Here is a 17,658-nt window from a genome sequence, read left to right as displayed (position 1 = left end):
AGGGGTGGGACAGCAGCACAAAGTATGTCAGCAGACAGCATAACTGTGGAAGACCTGGAGCAATTTACACCAAACTTTGTACACATCTGACTTACAGTCTGGGAACAAACACTGTGGGGGTTATACACCCCTAGGGGTGGGACAGCAGCACAGAGTATTTCAGGAGACAGCATAACTCCCGAATGCCTGCACCAATTTACAACAAGCTTGGTACACATATGACTTACAGGCTGGTAACAAACACTGTGGGGGTAAGACACCCCTGCCCCCCTAGGGGTGAGGCAGTAGCACAGAGTTTTTCAGCAGACAGCATAATGTCACAACTGAGGGCCTGAGCTGACGGGAGGCAGCCTCAGTTGTAGGGGCTGAGATGTACCGGAACCTGGGAGGTTGTATCAGACCCCTGGACATGTAAGTAACATGAATAATAACTGCCCGAAGGCGTGACCACGACAAAATGGATAAAAGTCAATGATGTTTATTATGACAACTCCGCAACACAGCAGCAGTAAAAGAAAACGTAAAAGTCAGCAAAGAATAAATACAGTTCCTGGGTACTACAGGATGGCAGGAGCCACAGGGCACTGGTAGTGTGAGATAGTTTTTACAATCTTCTAGATGGAAAGTCCTTACCAGGCCCGACTGTAGCAATGGAGATAACCCAGGATTGTGCCAGCTGGTGTTCCAGGAAAAGCTGGGTTGCTGAAGATAAAACGGCTGCTGTGGATACTGGCTGGAACCAGACTGTTGTTAGCACGGAGTGGATACTGGCTGGAACCAGTTAAATAATAAATGAACTTGGGAGCGATGAAATATGAACTGAAATGTAGAACTTGAGAGCGGAGAAATAATAATACCGGTGGAGAGTGGTAAAGTGTAGAAAGGACACCGGCCCTTTAAGAGAAGTTGTACTCTGCTGGAAGCTGAGCTGGAAGCAGGTAATGTTGTAGCTGGAAACAGATGAATCCACAATGGATTGGAGAGTCAGGCTACACCGCAGGTGGAATGCTGGTGCGGGTCTCTATGGTGGAAGTCTTGAGACAGGAGCTGGAACCTGGAAGACAATCACAGGAGAGAGACAAACAGGAACTAGGTTTGACAACCAAAGCACTGACGCCTTCCTTGCTCAGGCACAGTGTATTTATACCTGCAGCAAGGAAGGGATTGGCTAGGCAATTATGCAGATTATCAATACTGAGAACAGATTGGTGGAAATGATCAGCTGACAGAATCCAAGATGGCTGCGCCCATGCAGACACTTGGAGGGAAGTTTGGTTTGTAATCCATGTGGTAATGAAAACAGTAATGGCGGCGCCGGCCACCGGAGACAGGAGGCGCCAGGCTGACAGATGCACATCCAACCACGCGGACACAGCGGAGGCCGCGGCTGACGTAATCGCCACTCAGACACTCTGCATGCAGAAGTTCAGGGACGGCGGCGGAGGCCGCGGGAGACGCCATGCCAGGTGTAATATGGCGTTTACTGTGACAGCGTCCCAGAGTGACAGGAGAGGATACAGGAATGTACACATCAGGATAACAGATGGGATCCGGTCCTGGAGCGCTGAGCCAGCCTTAGGAGGCATCTGATGGGTAAGAAATGGCGTCCAGATACCCGGATCGTGACACATAACTCTGAAATGCCTGGAGCAATTTACAACAAACTTGCTACACATATGACTTACACTCTGGGAACAAACACTGTGGGGGTAACACACCACTAGCACCCCTAGGGGTGGGCCTGCAGCACACACTATATCAGGACATGATGATATGTCAGTGATGACAGGGCTGCATGTGACAGGGCCAGTGACATGATGTGAGGAGGGGAATGCAGGTAGTACAAACCCACACACTGAGCGTTATATAGTGGAAGTAGCACGGTCCCCCAGCAGCACAGAGTATATCAGGAGATACATAATGTGCTGTGCTATATAAGAAACTGTAAAAAAATCGATAATTTCACAGGGGCACTGACATGATGTGAGGATGGGAATGGAGACAGCAGGAAGCCACAGACTGAGAGTTGTATAGTGGGAAGAGCAGGTTCCCTTGGGGGAACAAAAAGGGGTTCGGCCACTACACAAAGTGCGTCAGGGAAGCAAGATATGCCTATATACTAGATCTCCAACCAACGTAAATTAGCAAACAACTATCATTCTAATTTACCATCCTCATCCCGTAGCAAAGCACGGGTATTCAGGTATCTACAATGTTATTTATACTGTGTGTTTAATATTAACATTTATTTTTGTAAAAAGACATTCTTAAAGTCCCGGACAATGCTGGATACTCCAGCTAGTATAGAATATAGCTGTATAGTGACTTAGCTCAGTTTATGAGAATAGAAGCATCATACAGTATATTAAAACAATTTTCTACCCCTCCTTACTATTGCTGACACTATAGAAGTGTGTTTTTTAATTTATGTATTGAAATGTGAATGACTTAATTAGAAAAATTTAACTGACCGGTTAGTTTTCTTTTATTACCATTTATTTATGACACCAACATGTTCCACAGTGTTGTACAACCATTTTTTTTATTTTATTTTAGCCACATCAGTAAATCCTCCACTAGAGCTTACCATGTCAATTATTCATCCAAACATAGATGCCAGGGCCAGTTTAGGCAAAAGTAAATGAACCTACAAGTTTGTCATTGTGTCTTGTGTAGAGGTGAAATGCTTTAGTCTCTGTGTTTTTCATAGACATCCATAGCATGCATTTTCTTCATTATCCTAGTGTCTGGCATATAGCAAGGGCTGTTTGATAAGGCTGATCCATTGACAATAAAAAATATTGTTTTACAAACACATGCGCTACACATGCAAAATGGAAGTGCCTGTAGCTGTAGATGGATTAAAATTTTTTACTCCTCTGTCCCTCGGGCTCAATGATATGACACCTAAAAACAGCACACCTATGCTAAAGACTTAACCAGGTGCCTTCAGAAGCACCATACAAAATTAACACTCTCATACGACATAATGTGGCAGTTCAGCTATTAAAGGGTTAAACTTCATTAAACATTGTTCTCTACAAAAGACTGGAGCACCAAGAGTTACTTATTAATTTTTTTATTAAATATAAAATGTTCAGTGCTTCTGCATCTAAATGAATGTAAAAATAGCATCCCTATACTTGCAAACCATTATAAAATAAAATTAGAAATAAAAAAATATATATTTTTTATTTATTTATATGACATCACAAAGGTTCTGCGGCATGTACATTGGATTGAATTTACATAATAAGGTGATCAAACGGGGCAGTAATAACCCCCCCCCCCCCACACACACACACACAGATTTACATACATACATACATACATACATACATGTTTTCATTGTTACAACTCTCAGATTACATAATTGTGTAGAGACGACAAAAGGACAGAAAAATCAGTGTGTAATTTACACATCACTTTAAAGTTCTGTTTGACCCCATTAGCAAACATAATTGCAAATCATCCAATCAGTTTCCATCTAATTAGCAGGTATCACGGTTATTTGGTGAGGTATTTGTGGCCAGTTTAACAATGTTTCTTAAAGCCTAGTTTTTGTGTTTTATTCCTAAATAACGTTCCTGTTTTTCAGTGAGTATTGTGAGATGGTGGACAGAGCTGAGGTTTTATTGCAGCTACTGTATAAACACTATTCTCTGAGCAGATTACTGGTACATTGTGAGATGGCAGCCATAATCATCCTCGTTCTATTAAATTACTGTCGCTCAAGGCTTATGGTCATTATGTCGACCACTATTGGTTGACATGCACTAGGTCAACATGGTCATTAGATCGACATGGAAAACGGTCGACAAGAGTGTTCCCCTTTTTTTTCTTTTTTTACTTTTTCATACTTTACAATTCACATAGACTACAATTGGGAACAGTAACCTGTGTCCGATGGATGGTGAGTGAAACGAGCTATGCAAGGGGACATGGTGCACAAATTGGGGTTCCCCGTCACTTTACGAAGAAAAGACACAAAAAAAGTTTTAAAAAACCGCAGGTCGACCTAATGACCACGTCGACCTAGTCACGTCGACCAATAGTAGTCGACCTAATGACTGGCGACCTAAATCTTGTTGACCTAATGACCCATACCCATTGTTCAATATGCAAAAACACATTATTGATCATAATATTTTTCACATGTACAGCACAGATGTCTAACTTTTTCTGCTGCTAATGTATGTCGTGATATACCGGTGCTAAGCATATTATTGTTATGAAGAGTAAATATATTTACTACTGTTATGTAATATTTGTTGCCCTTCTCTGGCATGTTAAGGTGTATCGTTAATTTATGAATACATTACTTAATAGACACAGTAGGACATCCTGTTCTACAGCATTAAATTCCCTAAATTAGAAGCCTGGGTGTCAGATTATAATATGGGCTTCATTTATACAGCTAGAAGTTCATTTCAAATTTGCAGAATGATTTAGGATTCTAAGAAGGGTGCGTCCTTGCCTAGCTCTAAATTGCAGTGTTAAAATGCAGGTGACCTGTATTTGTGTGCTACATGTAAAAGCAGGCAGTATTTACCCTGCATAAACATAAAATTGCATTCACAACCCTGGATCGCAACATACCGTAGTTTGTCTGGATGCAAATTTACACCCTTTGGCTGGATTAGTTTGTAGCTCTAATTGACGTTTGTGTCTCTTTTAGTGGACATTCATGGCATGCTATCCACATCCAGGATCTACACATAAGTGATTCCAGATTTAAACAAAATGCTTGTTTATAGTTTCTTTAAACTCTACAATAACTAATCCCACTTGCTGATCTCTTGGTTTGCCTTCTATGGCTTGTTACATTATATAGGTGTAGGTCCTAAAGGTATATATATTTTTTTCTTCCCTGCCCAATACTGTCCCCTCTAGCAGGGCCGGATTAAGCCTTTGGGGGGCCCTCCCTCACTTGTCAGTGCCGCCCCATGGCTGTGCCCGCTATGTGTGCCTTTTCTCTGCACCACCATGAGGAAGCAGCAGTGCAGGCAATGCATGACACCACAAAGCACTGTAAAGGGGGACAAGCAGCGCTGTAAAGGAGACAAGGTTTACAAATGTAGAGTCCTTAATGCTGTATGTAATCTGAAGTATTAAGTAACACAAAATAAATATATTTCAATAAAAAAACATAAATGAAACTTGCTAAAGTAACAGAAAATAAGAGCAAATCTATCTAGGTAATTGTTTCTATGCGCACAATGCGCACTGAATCCACAAGATGAGCTGAGGATTGGCTGGATATGGGATGGAGGGGAGGGCGCGCGGGGGGATGGATGGGTATTGGAAGGGCTTTGCTGATATTGCTCTGGAGCCTGATTAGGCAGCATGGCATAATTGGTGATCCTAGGGTTCTACTCTCCTTTCTGAGTGATCACTGAACTACCACTTGATGGTGGGAAAGATGTGATTACCGCTTGTCTCATTTGCAATGCCTTAAAGTTAATGCGATGGTGCAACTTTTGGAATGAGTGATCTCCTGGCACATTTGCACAGAAAACACCTAGCCTTCATACAGTATTGAGTCATGAGCCTTACCACGCTTGTGCTCCAGGTGTGAATAAAAGAGTCTGCACCTCTTCTGCTGCACTTCAGAGAATGGTGAGCTCTTACTAGTCCAGTGCAACATGAGACATCAGTCTCTGAATGGTAAGTCTGGCTTGAGCAGACCACTAGCGGGGCAGGCCGAGCAGTATCGAGACTTCAGCGGTAAGAGCAGTGTGTCCTGTGCCTGCCCCTTTATAGGTGACTGATGTGTGAGGAGCTTCGAGTCCTCCAAGTTCATCCAGTGTGACTGCGACAGCAGGTTGAGTGCAGCATGACTGATTACTGGAGAGCACTGCACACAGCAGCGTAGAGAGGTAGCGCCTATTTGTCACTATGAACACCGAAGCAGCAGCTTCGGCTGGGGGCTCGTTGAGAGAAGGGGGCTTAGGGGTACTCGCCCCCCGTGCCGCCCCCTTAATCCGGCTCTGCCACTAATGTGTCCATTGGGGCTGTAGCAATGTGCTGTTACATACAGGCTGTTTGCGCTGCTGAAGGCGCAAATATATAATGGCAGTACTTTCTGGTTTGTGACAGCTTTACAATTTTTTTCCGACCACTAACATAGATGTTTTACATGTTTCTCCAGTTGTAGAATAATTACTGCTGGTTGATCAAAGCAATGTAACATGTTTTTATAACAAAGTTAATTTATTTTTACAGAGTTGTCCAGACATTTGCTAATTCTCCATGGCAGCTGCACAAACGTTCAGCCTGTCCTGTGATAGTGGGAACCAACTTCTCCAATCTTTCACCTCAGACGTCTCATCCGCTTGCAATATGGGCAGTGTGAGCAGTCTGATAGAGAAACATGACTTTTCACCAGATGATTTCAAGCTTGATTTTAAGCCACTTCCAGAATCACACAGCCCAGGAAATATCTTGAAGAGGGGTCTGAATCAGCGAGAACTGCTTAGCTATCTGAGTATCTCAAAGAAAGATGGTAAAAGTGCCAAGAAGTTGTCTTCTGGGCTGGCATTCCGAAGAGAACACAGTGTGGATGGAGGAGAGAATGACTACCCTGGCTTATACCACAAAGAACGCAGGGGGACAGACTTCAGCAAGACTTCACTTCCAGAAAGAGGACGTTTTGAAAAGGTCCGTAACTTTCATTTTGTAAAAAAAAAAACCATATACTGTATATCTATAGATATGCATAAATATACAATATGTACTGAATATAGATATAAATATATATATATATATATATATTTATTATGCATGCATATGTAGGTGGGGCAACGCTATACTGGTTATTGTGAAGTTTATATATCAATGTGTCTGAGCCTGCATTTGGTCTGCTGTAGTCTTCTTTGTTTGGTCACAGCAAGTGGAAGATCTTCGTACGCTTCATCATGGCGGATGAGGAAGACATGTCTGTTAGATTACATCAGAGATGTGTGATTGAATTTTGTGTTGAACTTGGAAAAAATTTAAATATTACAGCAAGCATACGGTGGAGAAACAATTAGCTGTGCTGCAGTATTTCAGTGGTGGAAGTACTTCAAAGAGGGTAATACACACACAAAGCGTGTTCTGGGAGATAATCCTACGCAGTTACAGATGTCAACATTGCCAATGCTGTACAGATGTTGCAAAATGACAGAAGGTTAACCTTACGCATGCTTTCGGCTTCACTTGGCATCTCGTTCCAACAGGTTCAGCATATTGGTGGTCATTCCGAGTTGATCGCTAGCAGAAAATGTTCGCTGCGCAGCGATGAAGCAAAAAGCCGGCACTTCTGCGCATGCGTATGCGGCGCAATGCGCACGCGCAACGTAGTTTTACACAAGGTCTAGCAAAGTTTTTCTGTCGCACTGCTGGCCGCAGAGTGATTGACAGGAAGAGGGCGTTTCTGGGTGTTATCTGACCGTTTTCAGGGAGTGTTCGGAAAAACGCAGGCGTGCCAGGAAAAACGCAGGCGTGGCTGGGAGAACGCAGGACGTGTTCGTGACGTCAAAACAGGAACTGAGTAGTCTGAAGTGATCGCAAGCGCTGAGTAGGTCTAAAGCTACTCTGAAACTGCACAATTTATTTTTGTAGCCGCTCTGCGATCCTTTCGTTCGCACCTCTGCAAAGCTAAAATACACTCCCAGTGGGAGGCGGCATAGCGTTTGCACGGCTTCTAAACACAGCTAGCGAGCGATCAACTCGGAATGACCACCATTGTGACAAAAGAACTGAAACTGCATAGAAATACTGCAGCACGGCTAATTGTTTTTCCGCCGTATCCTTGCCGTAACATTTCATGAGTTTCATTTCCGCTTTTTCCAAGTTTAACACAAAATTCAGTCACACATCTCTGAAGGAATCTCACACGTCTTCCTCATCCGCCCTGATGAAATGTACAAAGATCTTCCACAAATAGGACTATGGCAATCCAACTGCAGGTTCATATATATTTATTATCCAATCTATGCGGATTACTCTTTTACAAATACAGATGTGCACACGCATTGCAGGAGCAACAAGCTGCGACTATTCGTATAATATATAGCAGACACTCTTTAGCGTGTAACTGAAGGAGCATGGTACGGAAGATCACAAGACTTCCATATTGCTGGACCTTAAAGTACTTTTCTGTTTTAGGAGAATTAAAGCCATTACATCACAGGGAAGAAACGTTTAGTCACTGATTGTTGGGAAAAGAGTTATCTTTAAAACCGTGCAACTATGTTGACATGATAAATGTCGACACAATATACTGAACCCATAACTGAATAATTCAGTGAAGAAATGCAAAAATATAAAACAAAACAATACATCTAATTGTAATATACATATTATCCTACAATCTGGTGAAGAGCAGTAGAAGCAAATAACCACAACACTCTTCTACCAATGGAAACCAAGGTACCCAACAAGAGTAAATATGTGGTAAGATGGGTAAGGGACACACTCGTGCGTAAACCAAGGAACACTAGCCACTTTTTGTACAACATGGGTCTTGGACTGTAGATTAAACAGTAATACAGCTACTAAGTCAACAAGGTCTTGTATCTGAATGACACTACATTGATCTTCATATCCTCTCTATTACAGTCTCGCTTTGGGCAATCTGCTTTGAAGCCATCAAATGCAAAGAACTTCATGTCAATGCAGAGCTTATGTTCCTCAGGTGGCCATAAATTATCCAAAAGCAATGGCAGTCTGAACACACTAGGCAGCCTGAACATTGCTTCTCGTTGTGGGCACCTGAAGTCAAACAAGCTCCATCACATCAATCAGCATGAAAGCGAAAATGATGAAAATGATAGCTTATCTGATTCCAGGCAAAACTCCATAAATAGCTTTACTTCTTATAGCCCTGGGTTTGGCGTAGCTCGTGCACAGATAAGTGCTTCCACTGGACATATTAACCATATTGGGGGATCTTTAGACAGAGCTTCCCGCGGGGCTCGAGACAATGTCTCTGGTGAGAAGACATCACTGTCCTGCAAGAGCATGGCAACTTTGAGTCGCCTACAGTGTTCAGGAGAACCTCCTCCTCCATATGAGTACTCTCAGTCTGTGGAAGATGTAGCGCGACAACTGGAAGAAAAGCTGCATGAAAAGGGGATGGAACTGAGACCTCTAAGAAGGAATCCAAGTGATAAGGATGATCCCTTTACTCAAGTGAGTGCATTCTTACTTCATAGTCCACATATACAGTATTGCAGTCGCTCTTCTTTTCTATTTTAGAGTGTGACAAACTATTTTCTTTCCTCTTTACCCCTGATATACAGTATAAACAAGCTGCTATTTGTTCTGCTTAGGTATAAGTCAAAGGAGACATAACTCAAAATTGAAGGTTTACAGCCTGGTTTCACCACAGACTCGCTGATATTTGTACACAGCCCTAAGGGGCTGCCAACAAAAATCAACGAGTCAAGATTCGATCAGAATTCTGACAGTCTGGATCATGAAGTTAAGTACTGGCCTTGGGTTTAGGTGGAGGTTGTGGGTTAGACTGCAGGAGGGGATGGTTAGAGTTAGGCTGTGAAGAGGGAGGTAGAGCGTTAGGCTGCAGGAGGGGGGGGGGGGGGGTTAGAGGCAGGTTAGGGATAGGGTAAAAATACTACCATCCACCGGGACTCTTACCAACAGGATCCTGCTGTCCGTATTCTGACTGCCGGAATTTCATACCCAACCAGGTAATACGCCTGTGCATCTGCTGGGTGGTCTGGAAAATTTGAACCATTATGGGTCCTGAGGAAGGGGTTGAGAAAGACTGATTTATACTGTAGAGTAGAATGTATTTAGAAGCCCATAATAGAGAAATAATATATAAATGTTTCTGTCATTACTTGTTATGTGGACTACTCAGTTAAGCGGGTTACCAGGTGGTACTTGGTAATGCTCATGCAATTACCCTTGCCCAGCAGTCTTTTAGCCTCCTGCGATGCTAGGCTTTACCTTTAGCAGCCGCCTTTCCAGGGTGAATTAGGTCCACCCTGTACTCAGATGCCCCCAGGTCTTCTGTAAGGACAAGGCGACTATTGGAGGCTGGGCAAGAGTAAATGCAGTACAGTGAGATGTTCAGTGGACACAATGTTAGTAATGCTGCTAAATGTACAGACGGAGATAATAACAGAATGCACGCGAGTGCAACAGTGCACAGGGAGGTATAATAATTAAACACAGATGGTATGTAAATGCAACAATGCACAGGATGATATTAGTAACTAACTACTGTATGTGGATGCAACAATGAACAATGTGGTATAAGTGATTAAGTATAAAGTGTATATAAATTCAACAATGCACAAGATGGTATTAGCAACTAAACACAGACTGTATATGAATGCAACAATGCATAGGGTGGTATAAGCAACTAAGTACAAGCAATGAATAACTTAGCAGTGAGTTCCTTAAGGAACTTGGGAGAGCAAGGCAAGGTACAGATAACAAGATTACTTAGCTGCAGGAGTCCCCTGGATTCCAGGCAAGGCAGGACAAAGCAAGACAAGGGAAGGTAAGGCTGGAGCTGTTTGAATGTACTTCCAGGCTAGGTCTCGCATACACAGTCAGGAACTCAGTTGACAGGTAATGAACTCAGGATTCTGACAGGACAGGGTACACCGGATTCTAACTGGACTGGGTATCACAAGTAATGTAATAGCACCAACTGCACAGGTTCAAGATACCACCATAGGACAGGGACCGGACACAGGTACAAACAGAAAACAATAAGCTATAATCGGCCTCAGGGTAGCTGGGTAATAAAGGGAGAAGCCCCAATCAGGATGGCCGAAAAGGACAAGCCTCCTGAACACAAATGAACTGCAGCTGGAAAACCAGACAGAAAGGTAATGGCCTAATTATCAGACAGGTGAAACTGCACAGACCACACATACAGGAGACAGGCTGCAGTTACACAGAACACAAACAGGAATGAGCCACAGCGGTGGCTCATGACATTACTGTACTGGAGTATTGTAATCACATTACACACCACAGTGAAACTTTTTGCTGAAAGCATTGGCATTGCTCTTTTATTAATGTTTTTCTGTTTGTGTACAAAGTCTTTGCTAGTAGAATTTCCAAATGTGTCCTGGAACTCTTCATTACTATGTAATCTCCATCTCGCAGGTGTTTGAAGACAAACGTCGGCTCTGGATGGAGGAATTAGATGAATTAAAACAGATGTACATGTCAAAGCTGCAACAGATCTCTCAGCAGGCGTTGCGCAGCCAACGAGCCTTACAGTTGCAGCTGTACAAAGTTCAGCAGGAGAAAAAGCGTCTTCAGGAGGAACTTGGCTCAGTGAGGGCTGAGTGTGAGCAGCTTAGACAAAAACAGCCTGAAAATCTTAGCCCTAAACTGGAAGAATCCAAATGGGAGGTAAGATAATTCATTATATCATGTATGCATGTATTCAGACCTACCTTTAAGGAATCTAAAATTGAATGCCATACATAGTGTCACGCACTGGCTCATTTGTGTATATGAAAAGAAGAAAGGTGCTGCACTGCTGAAATGATGTGGTGAATAGCAAGGGGAAGGATCCAGGAAGACTACTGAACAGTCAGTCTCTGGAAATTGTGATACTCATATTAGGAACTAAACTGGGATTTATCATTGATACTGGGTGTGCAATCAAGAGAGCAGAGGGCCCTGTCGGAACATAATGACAGTGGTATATTGTGCCGACAGGGCCCTCCTTGTCCTATTATTTAAAAAAATAATTTTTTAGCTCATTCCAGTCGACCTGAAGCCTGTTTTTCCCCCAGTCATCATTATCCATACTCTTTTCCATGCCCACCTCCCATGCAATCTCATAAGAATTCTTTGGCCATGAGCAATCTGCATTTAATGTGGAAACAAATGTCTTTGCAGAGGCCTGATAAAGAATGATTCTAGTATATTTTACGGATCTGGACGTTAAACTGTTTTACCTATTTTGTGATAATGTCTCTGTTGTAAAAATTTAAACCAATTCTTGTGATGGATATTAAGTGAAGCTTGTATCTCAGTGCAGGTGGAGAAAGTATATCCACGTGTACTATCATTCATTAATCTTATGCCACTTTCCCAGTCACAGCAGGAATGTATCAGGGTTGCAACCCAGAGTCACTGACTCCTGGATTAACAAAAGGTACATTGGGTTTGGAAAATAATCCAGTTTGCAGCATTTGTTGGTCCGATCCCAGATTGCTAGGGATTGAGAAATCACAGTATTATATTATGTGAACCTGCAGAACTTGCTCAATGCATTTAAAGGCTTTAGTTAACTTTAGTTAACATACTTCAACTGGTAGTAATGTAAAAGCCATTGGGAGAGCCTACTGCGGACCCTCTCATAGCTGCCAGTATGAGTAGGAGAGCGAGGTCAGTTCGCACGTATCGTGAGGGAAGAAGAAAAAGCAGGTTAGGTCGACATCATAGTGTACTTAATTGAGGACGAGGAGGGCCAGGAATCCCAGTGGGGTGAATACTCTTATGGAAGGGAACCTTATAAGGGTTAATGACAAATGTGGTTAAAGCATTTGCATCTATTCCTTTGTTGATACAGTAAGAAGAGAACTCTCTAATCATGGTAAAGATGCTATGCAAAGCAAATGACCCTGAGAACACGGCATACTTACCACAGCCTCAAAATGTTATTGCCAATTGACATGGCCATACTTGCCAGCTTTGTGTTGTGGCTTCTAATACATTTGTTGCATGTATTATTAAGTTTATCTACATTTTTACACATTATCAGTCAATATTAACATACAAAAAAACTTTGCATATTTTATGTGTTGTTAGTCTGGAAACCACTGGTTTGTAGTTTAGTATTCAGTCCCCCTGTGAATTTTGGGGCTGAAATGATTTTATGATATTCACAGTTTTTTATTAAATTAGGTTTGTTACACTTTTCAACTATTGATATAATAATAATGTGATAACATTGCTGTATATTTATACATATCGTATTCCTTTTCTGCTGCATAGTTTTCTATAGCTTGTAAAACAGTGTGTGTGTGTGTGTGTGTATATATGTAATATATTATATAAAGATTTATCAGGGTTCTCTGGAGTGGGGCTGGCACATCCCTCCTCGCGATGTGTAAGAACCATGCAGCACTCAGCGGACTTGATAAATGAACAATTCTTTAGTGAAGCGTAAGTGCAATTAGGGCATAGATTGCCAACGTTTCAACACCGCTTAGGCCGTTTTTATCAAGGCTCTATGCAGTGGAACTGCATGTGGTGTTGAAATGTTGGCAATCAATTGCACTTGCGCTTTGCTGAGGATATCCATTCTGCAGATGTGCATAATATAATACTTTTTAAACTGTATTGAAATTAAAAAACAAATACAAAAAAAACAATGTAATGTTTTTGAAGGGAACAATTGTCAGTTAAGTGGTTAAGGCAGAGGTTCTCAAACTGTGTGCCGTGGCTCCCTGGGGTGCCTCGGGACACTTGCAGGGGTGCCCTGGGTAGGTGGTCCAGGACCAATTCAAACTATTCATGGTCAATATAATAGGCAAAACCAGTGCTGGTGGCTGCCAGTCATAAAATATGTGGCCAAACAGAAGCAAATCTTGTCCCTCACCACACAACTGACCCTAAGGATGACATATAAATGCGATCTACTTAATGTAATATTTCTTTCTAAATTTCTCAATAATAAATTTTTGGCCTAGGGGTGCCGTGAAAAAAATTCTGATATTCTAGGGCGCCGTGATTCAAAAAAGTTTGGAAACCACTGGGTTAAGGAATAAGTGCATTCAGTGGGGGAGATTCAAATGTTTGAAAAGTCGGTTGGGTGTCTGTTTTTTCCTGTCTATTAGATAGGAAAAAACAGACTCCCAACTGACTTTTCAAACATTTGAATCTCCCCCAGTGAATGCACTTATTCCTTAAGTAATCTAAATGTTATTGAGAGTGCTATCACTCTGTAAATTGTATTATTTCAAATTCTAATACTCTGCTTAATTGTTGGGCAAGGCTCTCTGCAGTTCCCCAGATTTAGACCAGCAAATTCTTCAGAACACTTGGCATATATAAATACAGAATTATAATTGCTCAATCCGTGTATAAATTAACTGCAGGTGCTAGAAAGGAAGAGGTAATCTAGAAAAGAGACATAAAATGAATAATCCCACAAAACCAGTATTAGGGGGAAAAAAAAAACTATGGTGTTTGTAAAACTTGGCATGTCCTGTAATTATGTAATGTCTCGGTGTGAACCATATTAAGAGTCTGAGTCTTTATTTTATATATTTGCCGTTATTGCTTTATTAAAATAAGCACAGCTGTCCTCCATAGCTGTAACTTAGTGGTTGACAAGAGGGTAATTGGCACTCATAATTCTGCAGTTGTTTCTCTTCCATTTGTAAGGATTTATTTTTCTTTTGTATTGCGCAGTAGAAATATTATTTTTTATTATTATTATTATTATTATTATTATTATTATTATTATTATTATCCTTTATTTATATGGCGCCACCAGGGATCCACAGCGTCCAATTACAGAGTACATAAACAAATAATCAAAACAGGAAAATAGTGACTAAAGGTGGGTACACACTAGTAGATATATCTGCAGATCAATTGATCTGCAGATATATCTATGGACGGATCGGGCAGTGTGTTGAGCATACACACTGCCCGATCCGTCGGGGACTGACATCATGAACTGGGCGGGCGTGTACACACGCCCGCCCAGTTCAGCTGTCAATCACCGCCGGACGCCGCAGCATGTGCGGCCGACGCGATACGTCTGTGAACGACGGAGTTCACAGACGTATCGGCCGTACACACTGGCCGACGGTCCCGCGATATATCGGCAGTTCAAGAGAACGGCTGATATATCGACCACTGTGTACAGGCCTTTACAGTTGAAGACTATAGGACAAGTACAGGGTAAATAAACATAGCTAAAGCAGCAGACGACACTGAAATAAGTATCCGGGTGGAATTTGGTGCCGTCGAAGATGGTTTAAGTAGGTGAAGGATAAGTACATGAGGGCTGAGGGCCCTGCTCGTGAGAGCTTACATTCTATTTTAGAATTGTTCTAATGATTTAATACTGAAATATGAAGAATATATGCAGATACATGTATTCATTAACTAATTTGTTGATTTTTATTTTTGGCAGATTTCTCAGAAAGCTGGTGAGATCTCTCTCCTGAAACAGCAGCTTAGAGACTCGCAGGCTGAGGTTACACAAAAGATGGGGGAGGTATTTCTGATGAAGACACAATTTCGGGAGGCAAAAGCTAGAGCAAGAGAAAAGGAGAAGGAGGCAGCAGACCTAAGAGCTCGACTGCAGGCTTTAGAGGATACCAAAGGGAAAACTTCACCGATCGGAACAAATAATAATGTGTGCTCTGAAGTGGATAACTCAAAATGCTGGGGACTGAGAGAAGGTTCAGAGGCTTTGGTGGATCTAGAGAGGCTAAGGGCTGAATTGATACTGGAAAGACGTCAGAATGAGGCCCAGATTTCGAATTTTGAGAATGAAAGGAAAACTTGGAAAGAAGAAAAGGATAAAGTTCTAAGGTACCAGAAGGAGATCCAAGCCAGCTATCTAGAAATGTACCATCGCAATCAGGATCTTGAAAAACAGATTCAAGAGCTGAAGCAGATTCCAGTACAGTTTCCGAGCACTCCCTCACTTTGGATGGATGCTGTGGAATCCTGTGAGACAACATGAAGCATTGAAGATGCTACATTTTATTACGGAGATGACCTCTATACACGGTGACAGAAGTTCTGTTTATTTATGTGCTGTGACAATGTGAGATTCCTCCATTATCCTCACTACTATAAAATGACTGACTGAAATGATCACTTGGGGCGTAGTGAGGGTGGATTATCCACTATAGGTCAATACCATTTGATCATTGTAACTGTTGTGCTTTTATGAAGTGAGGATGGTCCACAACGAATGAAACCAGAGTGACCACTGGGACCTAAAGCTTATGAGTGACTTTTTCTGTATTACATGCAAGAAGTCCTCTATTTACTGAGTCTAGGAAAATGGTCATTCTATTTTTGTGATTAAAATGACAAATATCAAGGGAAGGGATGTATAGTGTACTGCTATTGAAGGACAGCACTGAAAAATGTAACCACATTACTGATTACATTGTTGTACTTTCGGTAGAGAAGATAATATGATGTTAGAGAACAGATGTGTTCCTGAGACTCTGCCTGTGTGTAGAGGTCTTGTAGCACTTTATCTAGTCTCTGGCCACTTGTTATTTATGGCACTGTGGACAATTTTTGTTTTATAAACTGTGAAGACAAACCTATATTTTTTAGGAGCATTTTGACATGTAACCGTTCTAATTTAATGAATGACTTAATTTTGTAATTAGGTTAGTAGAGTATCTTAAAACATAGTTGCACAGAGATTCCAGTAATTCACTGTAACTGCAGTTAGGAGTAAAGAAATAGGATGTTACAAGCTCACTGGCAGGTCTGTATTATATCAGCTGGGCCCCTCGCACAGCAAAGCTGTCCCCTTGTTTTTTCTTGCAGTATTTCTTGGATTTCAAAACTGGTTATACAGGAATACTGGCATTACAAAATGTGAACCATACCCAAATATAATATAAACATGTGTCGCAAGGTACTAGAATACATATATATACATATATATATATATAATTTCAAAAGTGTGGCACTCATGCTCATCTCATAAAGAAACGGACATCCGTCCCATTTACTTCTTCAAGTGCCGGACCGCAGCATCTCTCTACATACACACACACACACCATTCTTGCAGATAAGCAGAAAGTTTTATTCAAGCATGAAAATGTTCCCAGAATATCAACGTTTCGATCCCCACACAGTCATTTGTCCCCGTGTGGGGACCGGAACGTTGATATCCTGCGGACATTTTCATGTTTGAATAAAACTTTCTGCTTATCTGCAAGTCTGGTTTTTGTGTTTATGGATCTCACTATGAGCTTCTAACATGGGTAGCTACCCCTACAATTTAATATATATGGTGTGTCGACCATCTGGAATTTTATTTATATATATATATATATTTACAACTCCAGGAATTCTCCATATGGACCCAGCATCCAAAGTATAATATTCTGGCCAACCAGCCACAAGTGTAATCTCTGAACAGTATAGCACGCTCTGCATGTACATGTCATAGTGAATCTTGAACGAACAACCTCTAGTAAATTTAGTGACGATGAGAATTACGTGTTTTGGCTATGCTGATTAAAATGTCAATAGTTTGTGATAGTTTTTTTTAGCTTTATGTGCTGCTTGTTGGTCCCCCCCACCTCCCACGTTTTCAAAGTGAACCTAATCTTTTGAGATCAATTGCAAATAAATTGGATCTATTTTTATTTGTAAATTCTGAATGACTGCTTGTTTTCTGCCAGAAAAGGTATCTGATGGGACATTTCAGGGGCAATGCAGGATTTATATGGCAGGGGGAGGGGTGTTAACATATTTGGGAACAAAATAAAAAAAAATTATATTAGAAAATGAGATCTAAAGGCTGTACCCATATTAAAATGAACCTACTTTGACTAATTTCAGTGTATCAAATTCATACCTACTAAATAAACACAGCTATAAAAAAATAATAATAATAATGTCTTAAATCCAATTAAATCTATAATAATCATTATATTAACTAAAATGAC

General features: G+C 41.3%; 1 protein-coding gene across 4 annotated transcripts in view; it reads left to right on the top strand.

Moving 5' to 3' along the window:
- The window catches only part of N4BP3 (NEDD4 binding protein 3), a 170,396-nt gene extending 153,033 nt beyond the window's left edge, over positions 1-17,363 (top strand). For all 4 annotated transcript variants that reach the window (XM_063927897.1, XM_063927898.1, XM_063927899.1 and 1 more), the window contains 4 exons: positions 6,226-6,660; positions 8,605-9,177; positions 11,134-11,385; positions 15,137-17,363. In XM_063927897.1, the coding sequence (XP_063783967.1) occupies positions 6,253-6,660; positions 8,605-9,177; positions 11,134-11,385; positions 15,137-15,694 (1,791 nt within the window). In that variant the 5' untranslated portion in view covers positions 6,226-6,252 and the 3' untranslated portion in view covers positions 15,695-17,363. The remainder of the gene's footprint in view (positions 1-6,225; positions 6,661-8,604; positions 9,178-11,133; positions 11,386-15,136) is intronic.
- Positions 17,364-17,658: the final 295 nt, after the last annotated feature.

Source organism: Pseudophryne corroboree, chromosome 6 (genome assembly GCF_028390025.1).
Source record: "Pseudophryne corroboree isolate aPseCor3 chromosome 6, aPseCor3.hap2, whole genome shotgun sequence".
NCBI lineage: Eukaryota > Metazoa > Chordata > Amphibia > Anura > Myobatrachidae > Pseudophryne > Pseudophryne corroboree.
Note: the sequence above shows the minus strand (reverse complement) of the source record. Positions and strands in the feature narration are given on the sequence as shown.